Below are 27,019 nucleotides of genomic sequence, written 5' to 3'. Positions count from 1 at the left end.
GTTCTGGTGGACTTGATGTTCTGCTCTCAGATCTTCTACACGGAGAATCTCAGAACCGGTTCTGACCCAAACGGTCTTGATCTGGTTTAGCTGGAGTTCTGGTTCTGGTCCAGTAGAACCTCTCGGTTTGTCAGGAATCCATTCAAGCTGACCGGTGTCCAGGGATCCCAGTGACGTCAGAAGTGGGCGTGTTCTCGACGTGACGTCACGGCAGTCAGCCTCCTCCGCTTTAAAGCCGCCGCCGCCGCTCAGTCGGGCAGACCGACCGAGCCGCCGAACCTTGGACCGGGACCGCGCTCAGTGCCCGCTTCAGTGCCGCCTCTGCCCGGATGGAGCTGCGGGGTTCGCGCCCCGGTGTGCGCCGCTCCTGACCCGGCTCGGTTTGACCTAACGGAACCGTAAGTTCGGTTCGGCCGTCCTCCCCGTCCCGCAGCAGGCCGCCGTCTCCTCCGTGACTCGCAGGTCCCATGCGATTCTTCAGACTCACATTCAAGTGCTTCGTGGATTGTTTTTGAAGGTCGCGGTTCGGCTGTGGTTCGGTTCGTTTTTCTCTTCAGTTCAACATTTTTATTTTTATTTGACAGAAAAAAATTCAAAATTATTTTTAAAACATTTCGATTTTATGACCAGTTTGAAATTTAACTAAATAAACTGAAGTCCTAAATTAAAAGAGAGGAGAGGGTCCGGAGCAGACCGAACCGGACCGGCTCTGGTTCTGACTGGTCGGTGGGACTCTGACCTAGAGCTGGACTGGGGTTACTGGGGTGTTACTGGTTCTGACCCGGTGTCAGAGGGAAACTCGGTTCTAAAGCTAAAGAGCTACAGAGTTAAAGAAAGACAACCGGACTGGGTTCTGATTGGGTTTTACTGCTGGTTCTGATTGGGTCTGACTGGGTTCTGATTGGGTTTTACTGCTGGTTCTGATTGGGTCTGACTGGGTTCTGATTGGGTTTTACTGCTGGTTCTGACTGGGTTCTGATTGGGTTTTACTGCTGGTTCTGATTGGGTCTGAGTGGTTCTGACCGGGTCCTAATTGGGTCTATTCTGACCGGGTTCTGACTGATATTCTGTGACAGAATCTCAGTGCTTCAGGGCTGACAGTGACTGGACCTTAGAACCTGTACTGGTTCCTGACTAGTTCGTCAAGTTCTGACCGGGTTCTGTCTGAGATGGAGAAACCGGCCCGGCCCGCCTCGTCCTGCTCTGTGGTTCTGGTGGAGGAGACCAAGAGGAACCCGCTCCTCCTGTCCAGCGGCTTTGCCGCCGCCAACGGGTCCCTCGCCCCGCTGGCGGCGCCGACCTGCGGCGGCGTGGTCGGCGGTACCGGTCAGGATAAAAGAGGAGGCGGCGCCATCGGGACGGGTCCGGAGTACCAGGAGCGTGAGACTTGGACCCGGCAGATGGACTTCATCATGTCCTGCGTTGGATTCGCTGTCGGACTCGGAAACGTGTGGCGGTTCCCCTACCTGTGCTACAAGAACGGAGGAGGTGAGTCTCAGACCGCAAGGGGTGGGGCTAAAGTTGCAGGCCCCGCCCCCTCTGTATGTCACACACACCATGGTTCAAATACAGACCAGAACGTTTCCGATTGGACCGGGTCGGCCGTCCAGCTGCTGGTCCAACAGAACCTGCAGCATGAAAACAGAATCAGGTTCTGTTCCCAACCGAGACTCCGGATGATGGGCGGGGCTTTATAAGTGGGCGGGGCTTCGACGTTCTGATCATGTTAGGCGGCGCTGGGCGGTATCGATCTGACTGACAGCAGCAGGTCCAGGCTGTATTTACACACAAGTATGGCGTGTGTGTGTGTGTGTGTGTGTGTGTGTGTGTGTGTGTGTGTGTGTGTGTGTGTGTGTGTGTGTGTGTAATAATAGCCCTGATTGTCACTATGACCCTCTGATGAAGTTGCTTCCCAGCAGGTCATGTGACCTGGCCTCGGTCCTTCCTGTCTCCTTCAGACATTAATAATTAAATTAAATCATCATCAGATGAATCAATAATTCTCCAGGAGGAAATCACCTGAGAAACTTTAAATATTTAAATTTTTTAAAACCTAGAAAATTATTTACGTCCCCATTTGGTCCAAAATTCATTAAATTCACTTTTAAAGACAAAAACTTTTCTTAGTTGTCGACTTTGTTTTTCTATGACTTTTAATTTTTGTGCTTTTATGATGTAAAGCACTTTAACTGCCTTGTTGATTGATTGATTGATTGATTGATTGATTGATTGAAACGTAAACTCTGCAACTATAATTAAAAACATAAAGTTTGGCTAAATTATGAAACAAGAAGGTCACCTGACTGGCTGGATCGGGCACATCAGTGGCCACCAGGGGGCAGCAGTTATCAGGCGGCTCCCAAAGCATCTGATAGAATCACTAGACAATCAATCAATCAATCAATCAATCAAACCAGGAGAAATAGAAAAAATTCATATTGAGAACCTGAAATATGGTGATGAAACAAATCTGTTGATGATGATGATGATGAAGGCGAAACCTGGAAGTCATGAGAGCCACTGATGTCAGACTGCATAGATCTATGTCCCTAAACATAGATCTGCACTATAGATAGATCTATGTTTCTATCTATAGATTATCTCTATGGAGATAAGAACTGTCTGGAGCGCCAGCGCCCCCTGCTGCTCCTCAGGCAGAATGCGGCTCCAAGGCGCCGGCCTTGTTTTTCAGACCTGAGGCTGCAGCATCCATCTTTTTACATAATGTGGACAGAACCGGGTCAGAACCGGTTCAGGTCAGGAGCTGCAGGCTTCCTGCTGATCGGCGCCTTGGAGATTTATTTAGACCCTGGTGAGGAAGAGGAGGAGGAGGAGTCTTCATCACATCTCCTCCTGTGAAAAGGTCCTGTTCTCAGCACCGGCCTGTCGGAACCGGACAGCGAAAAGGTCCGGTTCTCACAGTGTCGTCAGACTTCCTGTAAATGTCACATGACTGTCGCCTGATTGGCCGAAGCTGAAGGTGTTTATTAGCCGCATGGTTTGTCTCTGGTCCAAACTGAGACGTCCAGGTCAGAACCGATGGTTCCCTCATCGACCCACCATGGTCCTCCTCTTCTCCTTTTCCTCTTCCTCCTCTTCCTCCTCTCCTCCTCTTCCTCCATCAGTTCAGTTTTTTGTCCCATATCAACCATCAGATATTTTGTCCTTTTTCTTTCTCTCTGTCTCCTCAGTTTGTCCTTTTTGTATTTGTCCTCTAATAAATCTGAGCCACTTTGATTTATTATGCTGCAGTGTGTGTGTGTGTGTGTGTGTGTGTGTGTGTGTGTGTGTGTGTGTGTGTGTGTGTGTGTGTGTGCTACAGTCACCCTGTGAAGGACACACACACAGTGACGTGTGTGAGGATCAGTGTGTTTGTAGCAAAGCTGCTATCTTTGTGAGGACCAGTCAGCTGAAGACCTGGAGACCAAACGAACAGTAGAGGTTGTCCACATGTCCACATGTCCTGGATGTGTGAAGTGCCACATGGAGACTGCTGCAGCCAAAGATGACCTCTGAACTGTCTCCAGTGGACAGGACCTGTGGACGTCTCCAGTGGAGACGGTGAAGGAGGGATGAGGGCGGAGGAGAGGTGAAGCCTGTCAACAGGATTAAAAGATTACAGGCCACTCCTGTTAATCTCTGCTCCACATGCTGACTTGCTCAGAAAACGAGCCTCTCGTTCTCCCGACCAAAGGTCCGTTACCATGGCGACCTGGTAACAGCGACAAGCGCCCGATACTTCTGCACAAAGGTTGTTTTTACCACCTTGAACTCGGTGTCGCTCTGTAAACCTCTGGACTAGAAACGACGTCCACGTGGAACTGTTTAGGATGCGACGCCGAGGCCAACAGGTCGACTCGGCGCCATCTTCTGGATGAAATGGAGTCAAATTTTGAATAACATCTGACAGAAGAAATGAGAAATTATAGAAATGTATTTGATACATCAATCGGAATATATGAAAATATTTGGGAGGAAATCGCTCAGTCCTCGGCAAAGGAGGACTGAGCCGCGTGGAATTATGGGAAATGAAGGAATCTGTCAAGTGAGATGTAGGAAATCGGACACGCGCCTGACATGTTATCTATCTGCCCGAGTCTCGTTGTCTGTACGCCAGACTAGCCAGACAGAAACCCTACAAACCTCCGGAGGTTTGGTTCCCTGCAGCCTTTGGTCCTTTTCTAACGGAAATCTGGAATGTTGGCGTTCCAGATGATCAAACACCTGGAAAACTCTGAAATGGTTTCTGGAAACCTGGAGTCATCAAACCCAGTTAGACCGCAGACTGGTGCTTGATCCAGTTCTGATTATGATCTAGAAACAACAGATTGTTTGGTTCTGGTTGGGCTCTACATGGAGGTCCGGTAGGTTCACCGAGCGGGTTTGAAGTTGCCAGAGCAATAGCTCCAAGCCGACCGGAGAGAAAGAGTAAGAACAACTCCTGACTCCATGGAGATGAAGCAACAGAAACCTGTTGCTCGGTTCTAACAAGCCGGTCCAGAACAAGAACCTTTGGGATGAACCAGACGGTCCAGACAATCTGCAGAGAAACTTTCAGAATAAAACCTGCAGAGCAGAAGCTTCCATGTCTCTGAAAGGGGAAGGTTACAGTTTAGAGATCTGTGAATGAACCACTGCGATCAGTGTACGGTGCAGCTGTACATGTGATCATGGATGTGTGGACTTTTATTTATAGCCTCTGATGTAAGGAGACGTCCTGACTGACCCTGAGTCAGTTGGCAGCAGAACGGAGCGAGGAGCTAACGGCAGCCTGATCTGACCCCATGTTCTTACTTTCACTAGTCATTTGACCTTATCCTATATATGTAGGTATTTAGTATGTAAATAACCTACATAAGTTTAAATAGGACATATCATGCTTGGTTTGTGTTGAATATGCATCAACAGGCACCAAAGCCGTATGTTGACTGACTGAAGGTTTGAGGGGAATTTGTTTCAGTGGACCATGAAGAGTTAAATGTAACTGCAGACATCAAGACTGCTAAGAGACACTATTTGATGCATTATTAGTTTTCCATCATTTTTTCATCAACTGTTGAAGGGAGACGTCAGGAAGACGTTCCACCGCACACCTCACTACCGTCTCACTGCCCATTACCGCCACCATCCTCACATGTCTACTAGTGTCAATTATACAGCGGCCAACATTTACACTCATCAGAACCAGAACCAGTCTGCTCTGATTATAACCAAAATAAAACACTGACTCAGGTTGGAAAACATTTTGCAGAAACAATTATTTCCACTCTATATGGTAATAAATCTGCACTCTAGTATGAAGGTCTTAGTAGATTCAGAAAATTAATTTTTAAAAGTGACTGGCAATGCTGCCAGAACCAGCTTCATTAGGCGAGACTGAGCCACTAACAAGGACTGAACGCTCACAGCGATCAGACATTCATTATAAATATGAATAAGAGGCCAGTTGTGGTTAGAAATGGGATTATTCTGTTCTGTTGGCCCAATGGGAATGACTCGCACTGGGCATCTAGCCAGGACTGTTGATTCACAGAGGAAGCTCACTGTGGAGCACAGCTTGGAGCCCCCAGGCCAGCAGGGGGCATCGCAGGAGGAATTGGTAGTTCTGTGAGAAGTAGAAGAAGTCTCTTCTGCTTCTGAAGGTTTTTGAATAACCCTAAACCTAAAAGAATTAAAATAATTTATTTAGGACCGGAGACCGCTCCAAAAGTGGGAAGTGAACTATAGCACAACACAGGGCATTCTGGGTAAATACAGCCAAAGCTAACATGCTAGCATAGCGCTAGCAGCAGAAATGGCTCCTGGTCTTCAGCCAAAGACTAAAGAGAAATCCTCCAACACTAAAATCTGACGCCTCCATCTTGTTTCCATCTGGTGAAGAAGGAAGTTGCTCTCAGTGTCTTCAGAGGTTTTTGTGTCGTTTCCTTCAGTGGTTCTTGGTGCAGCGCCCCCACAGGCCAGGAGGGGAACAGGTTGGTTTGGGTCAGAACCACAGCAGCTGGAGGTGGAGCAGATGATGGAGTTCTGGTTCCAGTAGAACCGGGTCGACCGGACAATCAGGAGGAAACAGCCTGCGTCTTCAGCTGTTCATGGGGGAAACATGTCTGAAACATTTAGGTGTCCATGTTGCTGAGGAGGTGGATGTCCAGGTTCGGTGAGGAACCAGAACCTCTGATGGTGAAGATGATGTTGGTGGTGATGAAGTTCAGCCTCAAGGGCGCCGCCAGGAATCTTGGGCCCCCTAACAAAACCTTAAATTGGGCCCCCCATGCAGCTGCTGTTACAATTTCCTGAGTCTATCTGACCCATCAAAAGCGTCACAATTTTAAAGTCTTGCTTTCTTTGGTCCAATACTAATAACTAGCACAATATTTACTGTTCATGAATTTCACATCCAACAGTCCACATACAGTTTTAGTTTTAGATTTTTAAATGTCTCTCTCCACCAGCAACAGTCAAAAGCAACATGCAAAATATACATAAAACAATCCAGACTTCTCAAAAAATGCTATGTAGTTGCATTTTATTCAAGCTGCAGTTTATAACTTTAATAAAAATGTTTTCTCCATATTTGTTAAAGCTGTCATCATGTCATGATGCCAGTTTGTTCTGAGACAGATAATCTGTGAAAACAATCAATCTCCTCCACCTGCTCCCTGAGCTGCTATTGCTAGCTAAAGTAAAGCAACGTTCCGACCAAAACAACCAATCAGAACCAGGAGGAGGGTCTTAGCGCTGTCAATCAACCTCATTCACTCGCTGCTAAATGTGCTAAAGGTGGAGAAACATTTATCGTTATTGCTAGCTACAGCACAGCACAGAGCAAGGGGAAGGAGGAGCAGCACCACATGAGATTGTGATTGACAGCACTAAAACTCTCCTGACTCTGATTGGTTGTTTCTAGAGAGAACTGGGAGAAAGCAGAGGAAATAGATTTTTCACAGATTATCTCTCATGCCAAACTGTCGCAACATAATGACAGTTTTAACAAATATGTAAAAAAATATTTTTATAAATGTTAGTGCAGCTTTAATTTGACTAGGAGAGGAGAGAGGACGGGTCAGGAGGTCAGAGCTGCTGCTGACTGACTCACCTGTTGTTAAGAGGTAAAAGGTACAGAGACAAGTTCAATATATGAATATGTTGGTCATTTATTTCTTTAATTTATTAAATGTTAGTGAATTGGAGGCCAACAGCCTGTAGCTAAGCTAACTATGCTAAATGGTTGATAATCTCTCAGTCTACCCAGGTCTCAGAGAAAAACTGGGTTATAAATGAACACTTTTACCTTTTTCTCTCTCTTATCTCTATTTTTTCAAAACCTAACTTTATCATTTTTCTTAGCAGCATAATAACAGCCACAGTCGTTCTTGTTTTCCACTGAGTGCTGCTGAACATCGTCACCGTCAAGCAGGAACCAACCATTTCCTGCAGATCCAGGAGGTTCAGGGTGAATATGGATGTTTTTCTGGGAGCGCTAACATTTCATTTTTACTGCTAAAACAAGTTTAGAAAACACAGTATGATTCATTTTGTAATTGACAGGGACCCAATTTTTTAAAATTTCTATGATCAAAAAAAGAAAATTGTGGAGGGCCCCCTGTCGCTCAGGGGCCCTTAGGATTGTCCTAACTCTCCCCCTATACGGGCCCCGGGCCCCTGCTCAGCCTGTCAGTATTTAGCCCACTGACTGATCCAGATTAGACAGTTTAGCTCTCTAACTGCAGCTCTGCAGATTAGCGCGCTAACTGTAGCCGCGGTTCTGCTTCTGGTTTTGGATGGGACTCCAACACGTGGCGGTCATGTTAGGTGAAGCTTCACCAGGACCCTTAATGGATCCGTTTATTTTACCTGTACCGAGTTGACCTTTCACCCTCAGCAATAACCAGAAGTGATGACTTCCATCAGATTAGATTTATTGTTATTGTATAGCAAACTGTACAACGAAATCAGTAGGACAACAAACAGTCAAAACATTTAAGATTTCTGTGATCTGGGGAAACGTGGGCAGGACGATGACAACAATCTTAAAGGCTAGAATATCAGGAGCTGCTCTTCGTTCGGCCTGTTGATTATAGATCCAGCATTTGTGACGAGGAGGTTCTGGAGGGGAGATCCATGAGTCTGTCCACTCAGCGCCGTCTGCAGAACTCCCCTCCTCGTTTTTATTAATGTTGTTAATGTACAAAACACCGATGATTCTGTCTGAGTCCCACCATAAGCCATGGAGAACCTGGTGGTCCCGACATCACCTCCGGTCGAAACGACTCATTCCATCTCTATAAAACCGCTCGACGATTACGTTCAACTTGTCCAGTTTTTAAGAAAGTTGAAAGCTGTTGCGTCCTTGTGCACCGCCATGGAAATCTACAAGTGAATAATTAATGGTCAACTATATAAAAGAAAATAATAAAAAATAATTGAGTAATAAATTGAAATTAAGCCGTCAAAGTTCCAGCAAATTTTCAGAAAATCCACCCGTCCGTATGCGCAAAGTTTTCCGGTCACCAAGAGAGCTGAAAGCCGCTGCGTCCGTCTGTTTTATCAGAGAGAAGCTGATGAAACAGTCCCACTGTCTGGTTCTGGTTCTGGTCCGGTTCTAATAAGGTACGGCCAGGTGTAGCAATGAAGGAGGTCTGAGAGGTTCGGCGGGGCGGGTGGTGGACGGGGTTCTGTCAGTGCTAACTGTGGGACGAATTTGAGTACCGAGGGTCCCGGGACAGAACCCTGAGGAACCCCCGAGGTGACAGTGAATGATTTCAACGGAACAAACTGAACGCAGCCTGAATGGAACGGGTCGCCCCGCTCTGCCCGCCCTCATCCTTTCATCCACCTCGCTGGATCTCCTGCTGCTGTGGAAGCTGTGATCCTGGGTTGTTCTACCTTCAAAGGTTCTGCACAACTTGGTCAGAACCAGAACCGGGTGGAAAATGAGTCCAAGAGCAGATGGTCCGGACCAGATCCCTTCGGCCTGAAACGGACCACAACATTTTCCAGATGAACCAAACCAGTTCACTCTGCATTTACTCATTCATTTTGAGTATTCAGCTCCTCAGTGTGGCTGGTGTTTCTGACTGTCCCTGAATGCATCGTGTGTGTTTCCCCAGGCGTCTTCCTGATCCCGTACCTGCTGATCGTTTTCATGGGAGGAATCCCGATTTTCTTCCTGGAGATCGCTCTGGGTCAGTTCATGAAGGCCGGCAGCATCAACGTGTGGAACATCGCTCCGCTGTTCAAAGGTGGGTCCGCTTTAACAGAACCTTGGCTGATTTGCTGCTCAACGTGTTTAAACTTGTTCACTTGTCTTGGACTTCAGGCTGGTTGATGCGACGGACCGTCTGGTTCTCTGGTTCAGATCCGAATGCAGCATTTACATGCTGACGACGCACAGCCTTATGTTTCTGAGTCAGTCCAGAACCAGTCCAGAACTGAATCTGTTGGCAGGAAACAATATTGCAGAATATTTGTGGTTGTGTTTTATTATTAACTCGGGTTTTAATATTATATTATATTATAATAAGCTATATTACAACCCAACCGTTATAATATTGTTTATTATAATATTATCATAATAAGCTATGATAATATTAGGTTCCTATCATAGCTAATAATGTGTTTTATTAGCTATGATAATAAAACACATTAATCGGGTTAATTAAATCTTTGAACTGAATGATTTTCGTGCCTCTGAACATCCAGACTTTATTTCCTTTCTGTCAGAAACTGAGTTTTGAATTCAGTGAAATTAAAAATAGTTGATTCTACAGAACAACTTTTGAATCAACATTTAAATAGTTCAATTTAACACACAGTGAATTTGGTCCTTATGAGAATAAAGTTAATTGAACTGGTTTTGATACGCATCCTGCTTTACTGAAATTATTCTGAAAAAGTTCATCAACTTCGAGGGAGAAAATTAAATTCCAAATACGGATTCATACTGATTGTTGATATACATATTCATGATTTCATCCATTTAATATTTACCTGCCCATGTTAGAAGAGTCCACAGATTAATAAATATAAACTATTCAGCTTGACTGTGCATAAACCGAACATAGAACATTTTCTTCTAAAATGTGACAAACCTGAGAGAATAATTCTTCTGGGTTTAAAAAATGAGTAGCAAAAACATAACAGAATAAAAACATAAACTTCTGATAGAGGAAAGTTTTTGTCCTTTTTCAACATTTAACTGGGATAAAACTCCTGGAGAACAAAGATTGTTTTTACAAGAATGTTCACATAATTAAACATGTAAAACACAATAACAATATCAATAACGTTGTCACAATCTGTCCCAGATTAAGTCCAGCTGAAAATCTGAGGACATGTTGGTTTGATAACCTGGAAGAATCTGCTTGGTCGGCAGTTTGAAGGTTCATGAGCCGCTCAGACCTTCAGTCCTCACAACCATAAATCCTTTCCTGGCGCTGCTTCCTGTTATCAGCTTCACACGTTCTAACAGGAATGATGACAGTTTACTGCATCTGAGGGAGCTGACCGAGCAGCTCCTTGAACGGAGCGAGAACGCAGTGAAAATGGAGCGAGAACGCAGTGAAAATGGAGCGAGAACGCAGTGAAAATGCAGTGAGAACTCTGTGAAATGCAGTGAGAACAGTGGAAAATGCAGCGAGAAAGTTGTGAAACGCAGTTTACAATGCACCGAAAACACAGTGAAAATGGAGCGAGAAAGCAACAGTGGAGAGGAAAACTCCTGGCTGTGGGTGTCCAAGTCTGTCCATGTGGTGGACGGGTCCTGGTGTCCTCCGCTTGTCGCCCAGTAACTGCTGCACCCCCTAAAGATGGCCGCTGGGTGGGTAGAATGACTTTTGTTAGATTAAATAAAAATGATCTAAAATAGAAAACGTGTTCATACTCTACATAAAATAATGCATTTTTAATTCAAACTAAAATATATATATTTAATATAAACATTTTTACTTTTTTTTCTTGAAAAGATCCAAAACCTGACATTTTAATGTAAGTCTAAGTTAGGTGAACTCATGTCTTTGTTTCCTCGAAAATAACAATTGAAATAAATAAAGACAAAAAGTTAAACACTAACAAAAGTCTACAAATAATTGGAAAAAAATCTCAATAGTTTTTGGTAGATTCAAATTTTGATTTTGAGATTTTTTTTAAATAAAACTGACAAGTTTTCAATGGAAATAATTTGTAATTTTTCCTTCTTTTGTCCAGAAGGAAAAAACATAAAATAAAATAAAAGAAGTAAATCTGGGAGAGGAGAATTTATTTCTTACTAAACAACTGAAGAAATATGAAAATCCACTGAAGCTTCCAGGAAGTGACATAAATGTTCATAACCCTAAGAGGAGCTGCGTAATAACCGCTGCCTGTTTATTACTGTAACCATGACAACAAGGTCTTTACAAGTGTGCAAAGTTAATATGTGAAGTTTGGTTTCCTTTGATGAGGTCAAACATTAAACTGGTCTCCAATAAAAAGTTTATAATATTCCCAGCAGAACCAGTTGTGGATTTTAGGCTCCATTGTTTGTTCAATCATAAGGAGAATAATCTGGAAAAGTTTCCAGATTCCAGGTCTCACCTGAACGCCAACCACCTGATACAGATTCATGTTTGAAGACGTGGAGCCTGTCAGTGCAGCAACGTGGTTCTTAATGAGCCACATGTTTGGAAAGTTTTCCGTGTGAAACTCCAGGTTTTGATCACGTCTGTGTTCTGTGCAGGTCTGGGCTACGCCTCCATGGTCATCGTGTTTTTCTGCAACACTTATTACATCATGGTTCTGGCCTGGGGCTTCTACTACCTGATCAGGTCCTTTAGCTCCGCCCTCCCCTGGTCCACCTGTGACAACGAATGGAACACGCCCAACTGCCTGGAGACCTTCCACCACCTGCACTGCGCCAACGCCAGCTTGGCCAACGCCACCGTGGGCGGAGCCAACCTGACCTGCGCCGACCTGGCCGACGCCCGCTCGCCCATCATCGAGTTCTGGGAGTGAGTACCGGTTCCGGGCCGGGTCGGGTCGGGGGCGTCTTTCTGACCCGGTCTGTGCCCGCGCAGGAACAAAGTGCTGAACATCTCGTCCGGACTGGACCAACCGGGTCGGATCAACTGGGAGCTGATGCTGTGTCTGATGGCCGTCTGGGTTCTGGTTTACTTCTGCGTCTGGAAAGGAGTCAAGTCCACCGGCAAGGTACCATTCAGACCGCTGGGACCAGTGTGTTATGGACCAGTGGGACCAGTGTGTTACAGTGGGACCAGTGTGTTATGGACCCAGTGGGACCAGTGTGTAACAGTGGGACCAGTATGTTATGGACCAGTGTGTTATGGACCCGGTGGGACCAGTGTGTTACAGTGGGACCAGTGTGTTATGGACCCAGTGGGACCAGTGTGTTACAGTGGGGCCAGTGTGTTATGGACCAGTGGGACCAGTGTGTTACAGTGGGACCAGTGTGTTATGGACCCAGTGGGACCAGTGTGTTACAGTGGGACCAGTGTGTTATGGACCAGTGTGTTACAGTGGGACCAGTGTGTTATGGACCAGTGTGTTACAGTGGGACCAGTGTGTTATGGACCAGTGTGTTACAGTGGGACCAGTATGTTATGGACCAGTGTGTTATGGACCCAGTGGGACCAGTGTGTTATGAACCCAGTGCGACCAGTGTGTTATGGACCAGTGGGACCAGTGTGTTATGGACCCAGTGCGACCAGTGTGTTATGGACCAGTGGGGCCAGTGTGTTACAGTGGGACCAGTGTGTTATGGACCAGTGGGGCCAGTGTGTTACAGTGGGGCCAGTGTGTTATGGACCAGTGGGGCCAGTGTGTTATGGACCAGTGGGGCCAGTGTGTTATGGACCAGTGGGACCAGTGTGTTACAGTGGGGCCAGTGTGTTATGGACCAGTGGGGCCAGTGTGTTACAGTGGGACCAGTGTGTTACAGTGGGGCCAGTGTGTTATGGACCAGTGTGTTACAGTGGGACCAGTGTGTTATGGACCAGTGGGGCCAGTGTGTTACAGTGGGACCAGTATGTTATGGACCAGTGTGTTATGGACCCAGTGGGACCAGTGTGTTATGGACCCAGTGCGACCAGTGTGTTATGGACCAGTGGGACCAGTGTGTTATGGACCCAGTGCGACCAGTGTGTTATGGACCAGTGGGGCCAGTGTGTTATGGACCAGTGGGGCCAGTGTGTTACAGTGGGGCCAGTGTGTTATGGACCAGTGGGGCCAGTGTGTTATGGACCAGTGGGACCAGTGTGTTACAGTGGGGCCAGTGTGTTATGGACCAGTGGGACCAGTGTGTTACAGTGGGACCAGTGTGTGGTCAGGTGCGGCTGCCTGCAGGTGTTTCTGATGTGATAAATATAAAACCTTTAAATATTGAATGTGCTGCAGTTGAAAGACGTCGGCCAGCAGAGACCTGCTCCGATTATCATCTTTAGTTTTATATCATTTAATATTCATTTTCAGGAAGTTTTCAGTTTTTCTCTCCTGCTGGATTTTTGTCCAACATGTAAAACAGAAACATGTGAGTCGGAGTCAGAGGGGAAAATGCCGCACCGCCCCTTTAAGTCCTCAGCTGACACCTCTGATTCACCCTGGATGTGTCACCGGGCTGCAGTCACATGACCAATTCAGAGTTGCTATGACGACCTTGGGGGGAGGCATTGAGGCCCTGTGAGGTGGCGGGACACGATTGGCCGGCCGAGAGGAGGGCGGGCAGCTCGTCTGCAGCGGGACGTGACTGAGGCCACATGTTGAGCTGCGATGCTGCGATGCTGCGTCTGCAGCCATCAGACGCTGGGAAAATACCAAATGCAGAAACATCCAGACGCTGAGGGAGACGAGCGCTGCCGGGTTCAGAACCGGCACCTGAAGAACCTCCAGAAAGTTCTGGTCCAGAAGCAGGAAGTGTTAGAAAGCAGGAGGTCAGATGGCAGGGCTCCACCTTCCCCGCTTGGCTCTCCAGAAACATCGAGATCCGCTCTGAGAGGTTAGGTTCTGGTTTTCAGAGGAACTCATCACTTTTTCTGGTCTGTCTTCATCTGATGATGTTTTGTCAGAGCCGCTTTACGCTCAGCGGGTCGGGGGCGGGGTTAGGGATAGGGTTAGGCTACACAAACAGCTGCTGCTGTTGTTCATCAGCAGGAGGCTGAAAGAAGAGACAGAGAGAATCCTCCCATCCCAGTTCCCACTCCTCTCATGTCTCAAATATTCAACATTCACAACTTTTCCTCAAAATGTAAACATATTAATCCAAAAATGAAATAAAATAAATAATTCAACCAAATGAAAAGTAAAATGAAATCAGTGAAACAAGGGAGTGTATCACAGCTCTATGGACTCCCTGCTAAAACCAGTAAGAAAGATGAGGCTACTGGTCTGGGTGGGTCTGAACCGTCCCGGTTACAGCGGCTGGCAGACCGGTGAAGGACACTGATGTTGAAGAGGAGCCAGCATCGACTGGACGGCATCGAGCTTTACGCCGAGAATGAGCGAGACCTCGACTCTGGTCCGACGAGCAACGGCACCAAAATGCCCTTCAGACTGGGTCGGTGTGGCACGGGGCAGGAGATTGCTTCTCTCAGTGAAGCGGAGGAAGGAGGCCTAGTGCGCATTGGAACCAGCATCCAGAGGTCCAACCTTTCAGCAGCACGTTTGGCCAGGAGGAAACTTCAACAACTCCAAAGATATTTGACGTCATCCTCAGCTTAATATGCACATTTTAACCAACTTGGACAATTCTGAACTTGTAGAGCAAAAAATCAAATCAAATAAATGACGCAAAGCCTCGGCGCCAGTTCAGACTCATCAACATTGCTTCATATGTCAGGAAAACAATCTGCTCTGAAGGAGCAACTCAGTGATTGAGCAACAAGTGATGACTCAGTTCTAACCGTCTTCCAGCTTCCGGCAAAGTTGGTTCTGCTTCTGTTTGTTACTGTGGAGAATCAGTGAAGGACCAGATTGGTGCTTTAGTTTCTGAAGGACGATGGTTGGTTGGATGTTTGGTTGGATGTTTGGTTGGATGTTTGTTCTGAATCCTAAAGTTGAACCCTTCCTAATAATAACACTGTAAAATGTTATTGTTGTATGAACAAATTTAACAAAAAGGTTTTATGAAAAGTTTTTATAATAACGTTTGTAACATCTGATGGAATATTTCTGGAACGTTCTCAGGCGTTTTCTGTGATCGGTTGAGCAGCAGAACTGATCCAAACAGACCGTTTTAGTTTCTGTAACAGTTGCTGGAGAGTTCTAGTTGCATGTTCCTGCAGGACCAAACCCTAACTCAGGTTCTGCCGGTTCCGTTTCAGATCGTTTACTTCACAGCCACCTTTCCCTACGTGGTTCTCATCATCCTGCTGGTGCGAGGCGTCACGCTGCCGGGAGCGTACGACGGCATCATGTACTACATCAAACCGGACTGGTCCAAACTGGGGGAGGCTCAGGTAGGTCCAGCCTGCGGGCGGCTTTGCCCTGAGCACTGCCTGTCAGGAACAACACATCTGCTTTCCATTAACCTAAACTCATATTTTCTTCTTCAGTCGTTAAAGTTTTGGATTTAGGAAAAGCAGATTTTTATGGAAATGAACGACTTGTGCTGCCAACTCACCGAACTGTTTGCTATGAAATGTCCTGCTGGACGTTTCTTCCTGTTAAAGGGGAGTTCTTCCTCTCCTCTGTCGCCACATGCAGGCTCGGTTGAGGGATTGCTGTAAAGTTAACCACACAACACAAGCGCCCCCTGCTGGTCCAGGGAACGAATGACTCGATGTTCTGCTGGGTTTAATCAGAAACGTTTCAATACTAAAGTTGGACTCCAATGATTTTTTGTGCCTTGAAACGATTATTGTTGTGAATCGGATTCTGAAATAAAAGACCTTTGACCTTTGACCCCACAGGTGTGGATAGACGCCGGAACGCAGATCTTCTTCTCCTACGCCATCGGACTGGGAGCGCTGACCGCACTGGGAAGCTACAACCGCTTCAACAACGACTGCTACAAGTACCAGAACTGCAGGACTGGACCTCAGAACCGGACAGAACCTTAGAACCAGACAGAACCAGACAGAACCGGACAGGACCTCAGAACCGGACAAAACCTTAGAACCAGACAGAACCAGACAGAACCGGACAGGACCTCAGAACCGTACAGAACCTTAGAACCAGACAGAACCAGACAGAACCGGATAGGACCTCAGAACCGTACAGAACCTTAGAACCAGACAGAACCGGATAGGACCTTAGAACCGAACAGAACCTTAGAACCAGACAGAACCTTAGAACAGAACAGAACCTTAGAACAGACAGAACCGGACAGAACCTTAGAACCGAACAGAACCTTAGAACCGGACAGAACCTTAGAACCAGACAGAACCAGATAGGACCTTAGAACAGAACAGAACCTTAGAACCAGACAGAACCGGATAGGACCTTAGAACAGAACAGAACCTTAGAACAGACAGAACCGGACAGAACCTCAGAACCGAACAGAACCTTAGAACCGAACAGAACCTCAGAACCGGACAGAACCTTAGAACCGAACTGAACCTTAGAACAGACAGAACCGGACAGAACCTCAGAACCGGACAGAACCTTAGAACTGAACAGAACCTTAGAACCGAACAGAACCTTAGAAAAGACAGAACTGGACAGAACCTTAGAACCGAACTGAACCTTAGAACAGACAGAACCGGACAGAACCTTAGAACCGAACATAACCTTAGAACCGAACAGAACCTCCGAGCTGGACAGAACCTTACAACCAAACAGAACCTCAGAACCGGACAGAACCTTAGAACCAAACAGAACCTTAGAACCGAACAGAACCTCAGAACCGGACAGAACCTTAGAACCAGACAGAACCGAACAGAACCTTAGAACCGAACATAACCTCCGAGCCGGACAAGACCACAGAACTGGACAGAACCTTAATGGAGTACCGGGGTTCGGTTCAGCTGGTGTCGATGGAACCGAACCGCGGCGTTGCTCCAGAGGTTCTGATCTTCTTCTTCTGCTGCTCTGCAGGGACGCCTTCGTCCTGGCGCTCATCAACAGCGGCACCAGCTTCTTTTCTGGCTTCGTGGTTTTTTCCATCCTGGGCTTCATGGCGGCTGAGCAGGGAGTCGACGTCTCCCAGGTGGCTGAATCAGGTAAAACCCGCCCAGAGCTCTGAGTTTAGCGCCAACATTTACTCTGCAGCGCAACCAGCGGGGGCTACTTCCTGGTAGCAGGAGGCTATCCTTCCTGAACTAGCTACTGGTCTGATTAATGATGGGCCGATATCGCTCACTGAGCAACCGGTGAAATGAAAAGTACTAGCTAGCGTTAGCTTTGGAGAGGCTGGATTAGCCTTTAACACTGGATAGGTTACATTAGCTCTGGATAAGCTGGTAATACCATTCAGTAGGCTAACGACTAGCGTTCCTCGGCTGGTCACCCATAGCTTGTACTTTCTTCTTGAACAGAAACTGTATCTAGTAAAATGGTTTACGTGGCGTATCTGTAAGACGTTAAATGGTTTGACGTTTTTTTGACAGTTTACTGTAATCCAACGTGAGGCCGTCAGCTAACTTCAGCACCATCTGAAGCTGAAGTTAGCTTCAGATTAGCTCCAATTTAAAAACTTTGATGCTCAGCCTCTTCAAACATGAACTTGATTATATTGAAAGCAGAATATTTGAAACCTAGATAGGTTTAATAGCTTTAAAAGTTTTAAATATTGTGCTTTTATTCTACGGCGTGTGGATGAGTCCGTCCTATCGGTGTTTCAGGTCCGGGTTTAGCCTTCATCGCGTATCCAAAGGCGGTCAGTCTGATGCCGGTGGCTCCGCTCTGGGCGGCGCTCTTCTTCTTCATGTTGCTGCTGCTTGGACTCGACAGTCAGGTGACCAAGAACACCTACAAACTCGTCTCTGAATTTATTCTGCTGTGTTTAGTCATTTCACCATGACGTAAATTTAGTTTTAATCCAGTTTTATTCCATCAATCTGGCAGGAAATGGGGATAAAACGACCTCTGGCAGATCAGGGTTATGGTTTTGTCTTGTCCATTTTTACTGCATTGACCTGAACTGACTGAGGGACTGGACTGGATTGGACAGGACTGGACAGGATTGGACTGGACTGGACTGGACTGGACTGGACTGGTCTGGACAGGACTGGACTGGACTGGACTGGACTGGTCTGGACAGGACTGGACTGCACTGGACTGGACTGGACTGGACTGGTCTGGATTGGACTGGACTGGACTGGACTGGACTGGTCTGGACAGGACTGGACTGGACTGGACTGGACTGGTCTGGACTGCACAGGACAGGACAAGACTGGATTGGACTGGATTGGACTGGACTGGTCTGGACTGGACTGGATTGGACTGGACTGGACTGGTCTGGACTGGACTGGATTGGACTGGACTGGACTGGTCTGGACTGCACAGGACAGGACTGGATTGGATTGGATTGGATTGGATTGGAGAGGACTGGACTGGATTGGACTGGACTGGACTGGACTGGATTGGACTGGACTGGACTGGACTGGACTGGTCTGGACTGCACAGGACAGGACTGGATTGGATTGGATTGGATTGGATTGGATTGGATTGGATTGGAGAGGACTGGACTGGACTGGATTGGACAGGACTGGACTGGTCTGGACTGCACAGGACTGGACTGGATTGGATTGGATTGGATTGGACAGGACTGGACTGCACAGGACTGGACTGGACAGGACAGGACTGGACTGGACTGGACTGCACAGGACTGGACTGGACAGGACAGGACTGGATTGGATTGGATTGGACGCCTCGACCTCATAACTACAGAAAACAAAACAATAAACCACAATAAACCAATAATGTGGTTCGTCACCTGCTGACCATAATTATTGTAAACAATAATTTAATTTGGGATCATTATTATTTGTGAAAAGAGACTAACTGTTTTTAATCAGTCAGACTGTTCTTTTCAGTAAGTATTTTCAGAATAACTCTTTTTTTTTTTTTTTTTTTTACATTTTATTTAAGATAAAGTTTATTTTGTACTAAACACACAGAAATATCCCCAAATATGTAAAAACATGATAATAAAAAATGTCAATTTAAAGATTTTCCAAGGTTTTTGATGAGTGATTTCTGTCTCCAGTCCTGAAACTGCAGAAAAAAATATTTCATAATTGTTACAGAAACTAAAGAAGGAATCCGTGGCGGCCAGGAATCAGCCTGTCGTTTCTCAGCCTTCCTGTTCTGATGCAGTTGGATCATCGTGATGAAGATGAAGGCGATGCCTGTGATGCCTTCAGGGAGGCTCAGACCTTCCTGCTCTAACATTGTTTTGTGTTCCTACAGTTTGTCGGGGTGGAGGGATTCGTCACGGGGATTCTGGACCTGTTTCCTGGGAAATATTACCACCGTTACAAACGTGAGATCGCCGTGGCGATCTGCTGTTTACTGTGCTTCATCATTGACCTCTCCATGGTGACGCAGGTCAGCAGAGAAACTTTCACCTGCTCAGTTTTAGCTGCAGAAGTCCAAACGCTGGGGAAGGAGATTGTTACCATTTGGACATGTTTCTGCAGGGAGGGATGTACGTCTTCCAGTTGTTTGACTATTACTCAGCCAGCGGCATGACGCTGCTGTGGCAGTCCTTCTGGGAATGTATTGTAGTTGCCTGGGTCTACGGTATGTAACACACACACACACACACACACACACACACGCTGTGGTGTTACATTGCAGGGTGCAGCTGAGTGATCCTTAAATAGGACATGAGATCAGATTTTAACTCCAAGTAAAGGTCAAAGTTCAGAGCCTTCAGTTTAAATTTGGAGATTTTGGGGCTTTTTGTCTTTCTGTCAAAAAAATCATCTAATAATTCTTATTTTTTCTGTAAATTAACGTTTGATAAATCAGACTGCTACTGAATGTGCTATTCTCATTTGCATGTGACCTGAAGCAGTGGCTTGGGGTCAGAGGTCAGGCGGGGCTCAGGTGGTGCCATGTTTTGTGACAGTCTTGGTGACTGTGGGCTCGGTTCTGGCTCAGGGCTCGGTTCTGGCTGATTACAAACGTTTAGCGTTTTGGAGTTGATGGACCGCCATCCTGACAGAATCACCGAGTTCTGGAGCTGAGCTCCTTAAAGACCCGAAAACATTGGTGCTGAGGAGGTTCTGACCCATCCACTCAGTGACATGGTGGCTGCAGAAACGCAGCTCAGCCCATCATTATAGTGAGAGCAGTTGTAATACTCTGTGATGGCGCTAGAGGGTGCCTGTAGCTAGCCCAGGCTGAATCAGGGGTGTGAACCGGGTGTGTGGTTGTATCCCAGCTGATGGTGTCTCTGCAGGTGCGGACCGGTTCATGGACGACGTGGCCCGTATGATCGGCTACCGGCCGTTCCCCTGGATGAAGTGGTGCTGGTCGTTCATCACGCCGTGCGTCTGCATGGTGAGACCCACAGCTTCCTGTCCGTCACAAACTACGGCCCCAGTAACACGACTCCTCTGCCACATCAGGGCATTTTCCTGTTCCACCTGGTGAACTACAAGCCGCTGACATACAACACGGTGTACGTGTACCCGTGGTGGGGCGAGGTGATCGGCTGGTGCCTGGCTCTGTCCTCCATGCTCTGCATCCCCGTCAGCCTCCTCTACAAGCTGTTCAGAGCCAAAGGAACCTTCAGAGAGGTCAGTCAGGATAGAGAAGAACCAAGACAGCACAACAACTGTTCTGCTACAGAAGATAGTGGTTTATTAAATGTACATGAAATAAAAATGTTCATTTGTTGCAGCAAAACCTGTAACCCATCATTTTCAGTGCCAGCAGGGGGTGATAGTGTGCAAGTACGTCTTGAAGGTCAGCAAGAAGAAGAGTATTTAAGTAAACTGCGTAAAAACTGATCCAGCTGGGATTGTAAACTTCACGGCTCCTTTATTGCCTTTACTGTCGTTAAAATATATAAACCAACTGCGGCCGTTTAATAAATCGATAAACGATTAAGAAATGAGTCTAAATGCTCTGGCCAGAGTCATTTGTGAGCAGTGTGATTTGAGCTCTTTGAGGGTTAAATATTATTTTAAGTGTGATATGACTGTAATGAAGAGGTGGCAGAAACATTAAGAACCGTGTTAAACACTACCAGAGCACCTAGAATCATTTCTTAATCGTTTACTGATTTATTAAATGGCTGCAGTTGGTTTACATATTTTAACGACGGCACAAGGCAGGAAACAGTTTTAAGAGTCAAATACAAACTAATACATTAGATTTTCTCCATCAATGTGACGGCAACAAAGGAGCCGTGAAGTTTCCAATCCCAGCTGAATCAGTATTTATTCAACTTAAGTAAATATTCTTCTTAGACTTAGACTTAGACTTGTACTTTATTGATCCTTTGGGAAGACTCCCTCAGGAAATTGAAGATTTCTTGATGGTCTTAAGACCTACCTGCTCTCTATCGCCCCATGTGGTCACTGAAAATGGTGGGTGACAGGTTTTGAAGTAACATCTTCAGTGTCTATGAATAGAAACCCTAAAGTTAAAGCATGAACTGCTGGTTCTGGGTGTGCTTACCCAATCCACTCAATTTTGAGTCGTCATGGCAACAACAGAAACAGGAACTGAAGATGATGAGAAGTCTTTCTAGACCTGAACGACTTCCCGACCACAGATCCGTCTGGAGAGATCTTTTTCCAGCCGTCAACAATCTAATTGATCACCTGAACAATACGACATCACAGCAGAGTGGGAATGGGGGACTGACGGGACAGGGGGAATGACAGGAACGGGGGACTGATGGTACGGGGGACTGACGGGACGGGGGAATGACGGGACGGGGGACTGACGGGACGGGGGACTGACGGGACGGGGGAATGACGGGACGGGGGAATAATGGGACAGGGGACTGACGGGATGGGGGACTGACGGGACGGGGGAATGACAGGGGACTGCCAGGACGGGGGAATGACGGGAACAGGGGACTGACAGGACGGGGGAATGATGGGAACGGGGGAATGATGGGACAGGGGACTGACAAGGGAATGACGGGAACAGGGGACTGACGGGACGGGCGACGGATTCCTCTGTCCGGTTCAAGCTGATGTAGGTTCTGGTTTGGGTTCCTAGTGAACGTCGTCAACGTTTCTCCGTTGTTTCCATCGATCTTCTCACTAGTCGTGTCGAAGTGCAGATCCAGACGTCAACCTCGACTCCCAGTCAATAGGAAGGTCTGGCGTTCTGGAACGGACTGGTTGGGTTCATTGTCACGGTGAATGCTGATTGGCTGAGAAGCCAGAGGTGCAGCCATGTTTGTGATCATGACTTCCCTGTGTTGCAGCGTTGGGCCCACCTGACCAGTCCTGTGTGGGGCCCCCACCACCTGGAGTACATGGCCCCCGACATCGGACCCCTGAGCTCGCTGACGCCCGGTTCTGATGACAACAAGGTCATCATCTTCGAGAGCGTCATGTAGACCGGACCCGCCCAACCCTCCCAAGACAAGATGGCCGACCTCCACCCTCACCTCCCACCGCTTTCTGCGCCGGGCATCATGAATGAGCTGGACTCTGATTGGTCCCCACGGCAACCAAAGCTTTTCCCAGGTTCCCCTGGGACTTCTGGTTCTGTTGGGTTCCGGTTCTCCCGATGTAGGATGAAAGGTGGATCGTGACGATTCCAAACAACTCGTCTTCCCGTGAGGGCCACAGGGTCGGTTTAGTCTTGGGTCGGACAGTCGGTCAGCACAAACCTGAACCGGACAAACAGCCATGATGGACTCGCTGTCAGCCAGAACCTTCAGCCGACAGAGTTTGGATCGTTGCTGTTTGTCAGGACAGACAGAGTTCTAGACAGAAGCACCGACTGGTTCCCTTCGCGTCCCCTTCAGGTTCTGAGATCAGATTTAGTCTGTTCTCTTCTGAGTGCCAAAAGGTTCTGATGTCAGAACCAGGCTGCTGCCAGCGACCCGGTTGCTCCGCCTCATCAACGCTGCGGTCCAGTTGGTTCTGCCCATCTCTGTTGGGTTTCGTCCCGCTTCCTCTCTTTCTCGTCTTGTTAGCAGAAGAATAAAATGCTTGGCTGGTTCTGTCCATAAACCCATTAGAACTGGTAACCGGGTCGGAAGGAGAGTCATTTTGATCCGAATGTTGTCCGGAAACCTGAAGAGAGCCGGCGGACTGACAGCGTTGTCGAGCGTTGCCTTATGTTGTTGTCTCACCGTTAGAGTTCAAACGGTTGACCTGTGACCTCCTGTTTGCTGTCGGTGGGCGTGTCTAAGACTCTATCTCCTAGCAACCAGTTAGCATCCCGCCATTGCCGGGAAACAAGCATCCAAATGTGGGAAAACCAGATCTGTTTGCACATTGTTGTGAAATAATGAAAAAATCAGTTTTTGTTTTTGTAAAATAAACAGAAGTTTATTTTTTGGAGGCTTTTATTTTGGTGAAGAAATCTCTATATTGAATCTTTGAGCTATATTTGATGCAGTATCACTGGGATGATGATGATGATGATGATGATGATGATGATGATGATGATGATGATGATGATGATGATGATGATTTCTGGCTGATTGTTCACGTTCGGTCGGCGAACACAATCCACCGCTTCAGTCCTACCTCACTTCTCTTTCAGACTTTCAAAATAAAACACCTGAGTATTTTTAGCCAATGTTGGCGCCCCGTGGGAGTCGGAAGAATCAGAACCCGCTGCTGGTTCTGATTCTTCAGCGGGTCGTAAATCCCAAACAGGAAACAGGAAACCCATATGGTGCTGTGGCGGCTAACGTGAACAAGCAGCAAAGGCCGGTGCTTTTATTGTGGCGGGTTTGCTGCGATGCAGTGATTTGTGAAAGGGAAACCTGTCCTTTATTTTAACGTTCAAAGTGCTAAAGTGTTTCCATGGTGATCTTTTGTCCCATCATTTCCCCTGCTGGACGTTCGGCTCCGTTTTCACTTTGACCAGGAAATGAATCTTCTTCCTGCTGCTAACCTGAAACCTGAACGTCAGCAGAAAAAACATTCAGCGTCAAACTCAGCAGATTTCTGATTTAGGCTCAAAACGTTAATGAATTAAAATGTTAATTTATCAAAACATTATAAAAGCTGATCAACTACAACAAGGAGATGTTTGGCCCCAGTCATTTTTCTCACTTCATTGGGATTTGATGATTATTGAAATCTGAGATCAATTTGATCAAATCAATTTCATATTCTGTCTTTTTCAGGTCAAAATGTTCTTCCAAGCAAAATTGTGCAGAAAATAATAAAAAGGTGAATTTTTGTGGCCAGCCACAGATGGAGCAAACAAAAACCTGATTAGAAATTTAGGATCAAAATCTGAGTTTGAACTTTCTTTGCTCTCATATAAAAGCAAATCATCTGCATAGAAACGTAGAAAACTGAACTTAGAACGGACAATTCAATGTTGCTTCAACCTCCAGAGAATACAGATATATATCATCCAGATTAAACCTGGAGAAGTTAACAGAAAAAATAACAAACACTGAAGAAAAATGAACAATGCTCAAGTTATTAGTTTCAGATTTTTAAAAAATTTTTCTAAATATGAGATTTTGGCTCAACGTACATGACATTAAAACCCAGATGAGAAGATCCTTCTTTCCATGAACTGGACTAATCTGCAGCTTTAATGGATCATTTCATGTAAAACGTTGAATGTTAAAAGCTGAATATGTTTAATTTCTCTCGTCTGTTTGGGTCTGGACTATAACCTGGAGGAAAAGCATCTTCAATCTGCAGCCAAGTTGGATTTTGTTTTTCATCTGCCAAAAACCTGCTGACCGAATCTGAACCGGGAGCCGGAGCCGGAACCGGAGCCGGAGCCTTCACATTTACACTCCACAAATTAAACTGGATCCCTCTAAATGTCATATTTGGTTTTTATGGATCGGTGTCAAAATTTAAACAGCCAGTCTGAAGAACCAGTCGGTCCCAAACCAAGGAACCGGATCGAATCAGAGCTGAAACTCCGATCCAGGACGGGAATTGGAAACAAGCAGCCAGAGCTGAGCAGAAAACCGATTTATTATCTGGTGTCGAAGATTAAGTTCTGACGACCCGAATGAGACAAAAAGGAATTTGGTCCAAATTGGCTTTAAATCGAAGGGAGCCAAATGGCTCCGGTTGGTCCGCTCCAGTTGATCCGGACCGGGTTTCATCTCAGATTCTGTCAGTAAACTTCAGTTTGCCAAGTTGAGGAGAGCGTCGGGTTTCCAGAAACTTCCCTGCTGATCTCTGAGCAGATCAAATTTTTAGTTTGATTTTCTGCCAGAAATTTTTTTAAATGTGACAAAAGAAAAACTAGTGAAGGTTGAAAACATGATAGAAAGAGAGGATGTTTGATTTCTTTAACGCAGCGGAAAAAAGCCCAAACGTACGGCAGAATAATCAAAGCTGGCCTCACACAGCAGGGGGCGCTCTCCTCCTGATGCTAAACAATCATGTTTCACCAAACCAATGTTCATCAGAAACAAAGACCAGAGATTTGGAGCTGAAAATGTTTGACTCCTGTTTGTGTTTTCCAGCCCAAACGTAGCTTCCTGTTGTGTCGCCGTGACGATCCGTGCTTCGTCTGCGGACTGGTAGTTCAACTTTTAGCTGTGAATGTAGTGAAACCTGGGCTCTCTGTTAACGAGTCACCAGCCAAACATTAAGGTAGAAAACATTAACTCTGAGCCCTCATGATGCCATCTGTGTTGTACCAAGTGTCAAAACCGAAGCAATAAACCCAACATGAAGACAAACCGTCTCTGTGGTTGTTGGGTTGGGAAAACGTCTTTATCTGATGGGTGAATTATTTCACTTTAGACTCGATGACATCAGACCAATAATCTATGAAGGATCAATCTTCTTTCTGAGCTGCTGCTGCGCCTGCAGGAGAGCACCAAAAGGAACCAATCAGAGCCAGGAGGCGGGGCTTAGCGCTGTCAACCAACTTAATGTACTTGCTGCTAATAGCAGAGAAACTACTTACCATTATAGGAAAACTGTTTATCTGCTGTCAGTGGTGGTTATGCTAACCTGCTTAGCTTTCGTGGCAGGATGTGTGGTGGTCAATCAGCTGCAGTGTAGCATGAGGATGATTGACAGCGCTAAGACCCGCCTCCTGGCTCATTGTATCTCATTCTGTCACTATGGTGACAAGCTGAGGAATATGTAAGAAACATCATTTCTAATGGTTACATACTGCAGCTTTAAAGTGTTTGGATCATTTTGAATAAATAGGAAACAGGAAATAGAAAAGTTTCTTTCAATGACTGAAGGCCATTCAGAAGAAAATATAGATGGAAGACATAATAAATAATAATAAATCAATCCCAGAAACTTTCCTAAACTAAAAACCTCCCAAAGTAACGGTGTGTAATGAGACTGAGGAGCCAGGAGACTCGGTGGCTCCGAGTCAGCAAGTCTTCAGGGTGTCAACACTTCAGCAGAAAGAAAATCCCCATCCACTCCATGATTTTTGTCTTTAGAAATAATATTAAATGTTTAACATAGTAAGTTCTGCTCATCTGGGTCTTCAATACAAGCCTGAAGAGACACTTATCAGGATTTATGGGTAAATATAGCAGAATATTAGTGAACATTTATCTGATGCTGTCTGATTATTTTACTAGAAACTCAAAGTTCTTTCATGAGGCCAGAAGGTCGATCCGGCAGATCTCTAATCCGTTCAGGGATTTATAAACTACCAGCAGGTATGAAAGTCTCTACAAAGTTTAAACTACTGCTGAAGAAATGCAGAACCAGGTGGTGTAGAACCTAATGATGTAGAACTGGTTAATGCAGAACCAGGTGATGTCTCTATCCTCCTGGTTCTAGTCAGAACTCCAGCAGCAGGTTCTGGTCCAGCAGCAGCGTTCTGGACCGTTGGGTTGTCAATCAGACCTGTCAAGACGCTGCTGCAGGAATCAAAGCCACTAAAGAGAAACTAAAGCCTGGATGAGTTTCTCTGATCCGAGACTTTAGTCTCTGGTTCTGGAAATGTTCTGCAGCTGCTAGAAGGCCCACTG

General features: G+C 46.2%; 1 protein-coding gene and 1 long non-coding RNA gene across 2 annotated transcripts; one reads left to right on the top strand and one right to left on the bottom strand.

The window, feature by feature from the left end:
- Positions 1-122: 122 nt before the first annotated feature.
- slc6a8 (solute carrier family 6 member 8) lies at positions 123-25,750 on the top strand. The gene is made up of 13 exons (XM_023331912.1): positions 123-1,488; positions 9,108-9,239; positions 11,714-11,984; positions 12,051-12,183; positions 15,309-15,443; positions 15,897-16,000; positions 17,023-17,147; positions 17,769-17,881; positions 19,339-19,476; positions 19,569-19,671; positions 20,336-20,436; positions 20,505-20,675; positions 22,325-25,750. Exons 1-13 carry the CDS (start codon positions 1,170-1,172, stop codon positions 22,457-22,459), a joined length of 1,980 nt encoding a protein of 659 aa, XP_023187680.1. The 5' UTR covers positions 123-1,169; the 3' UTR covers positions 22,460-25,750.
- Positions 16,048-16,773, bottom strand: LOC111608352. Its single transcript, XR_002752618.1, has 3 exons — positions 16,510-16,773; positions 16,419-16,473; positions 16,048-16,273 (listed from the first exon to the last, which is right to left on the bottom strand). It is a non-coding gene; the product is annotated as an uncharacterized LOC111608352 (long non-coding RNA).
- Positions 25,751-27,019: the final 1,269 nt, after the last annotated feature.

Source organism: Xiphophorus maculatus, chromosome 1, assembly GCF_002775205.1.
Source record: "Xiphophorus maculatus strain JP 163 A chromosome 1, X_maculatus-5.0-male, whole genome shotgun sequence".
In the NCBI taxonomy this organism is placed as follows: Eukaryota; Metazoa; Chordata; class Actinopteri; order Cyprinodontiformes; family Poeciliidae; genus Xiphophorus; species Xiphophorus maculatus.
The sequence above is the reverse complement of the archived record's forward strand: the minus strand, read 5'-3'. Positions and strand labels throughout refer to the sequence as shown.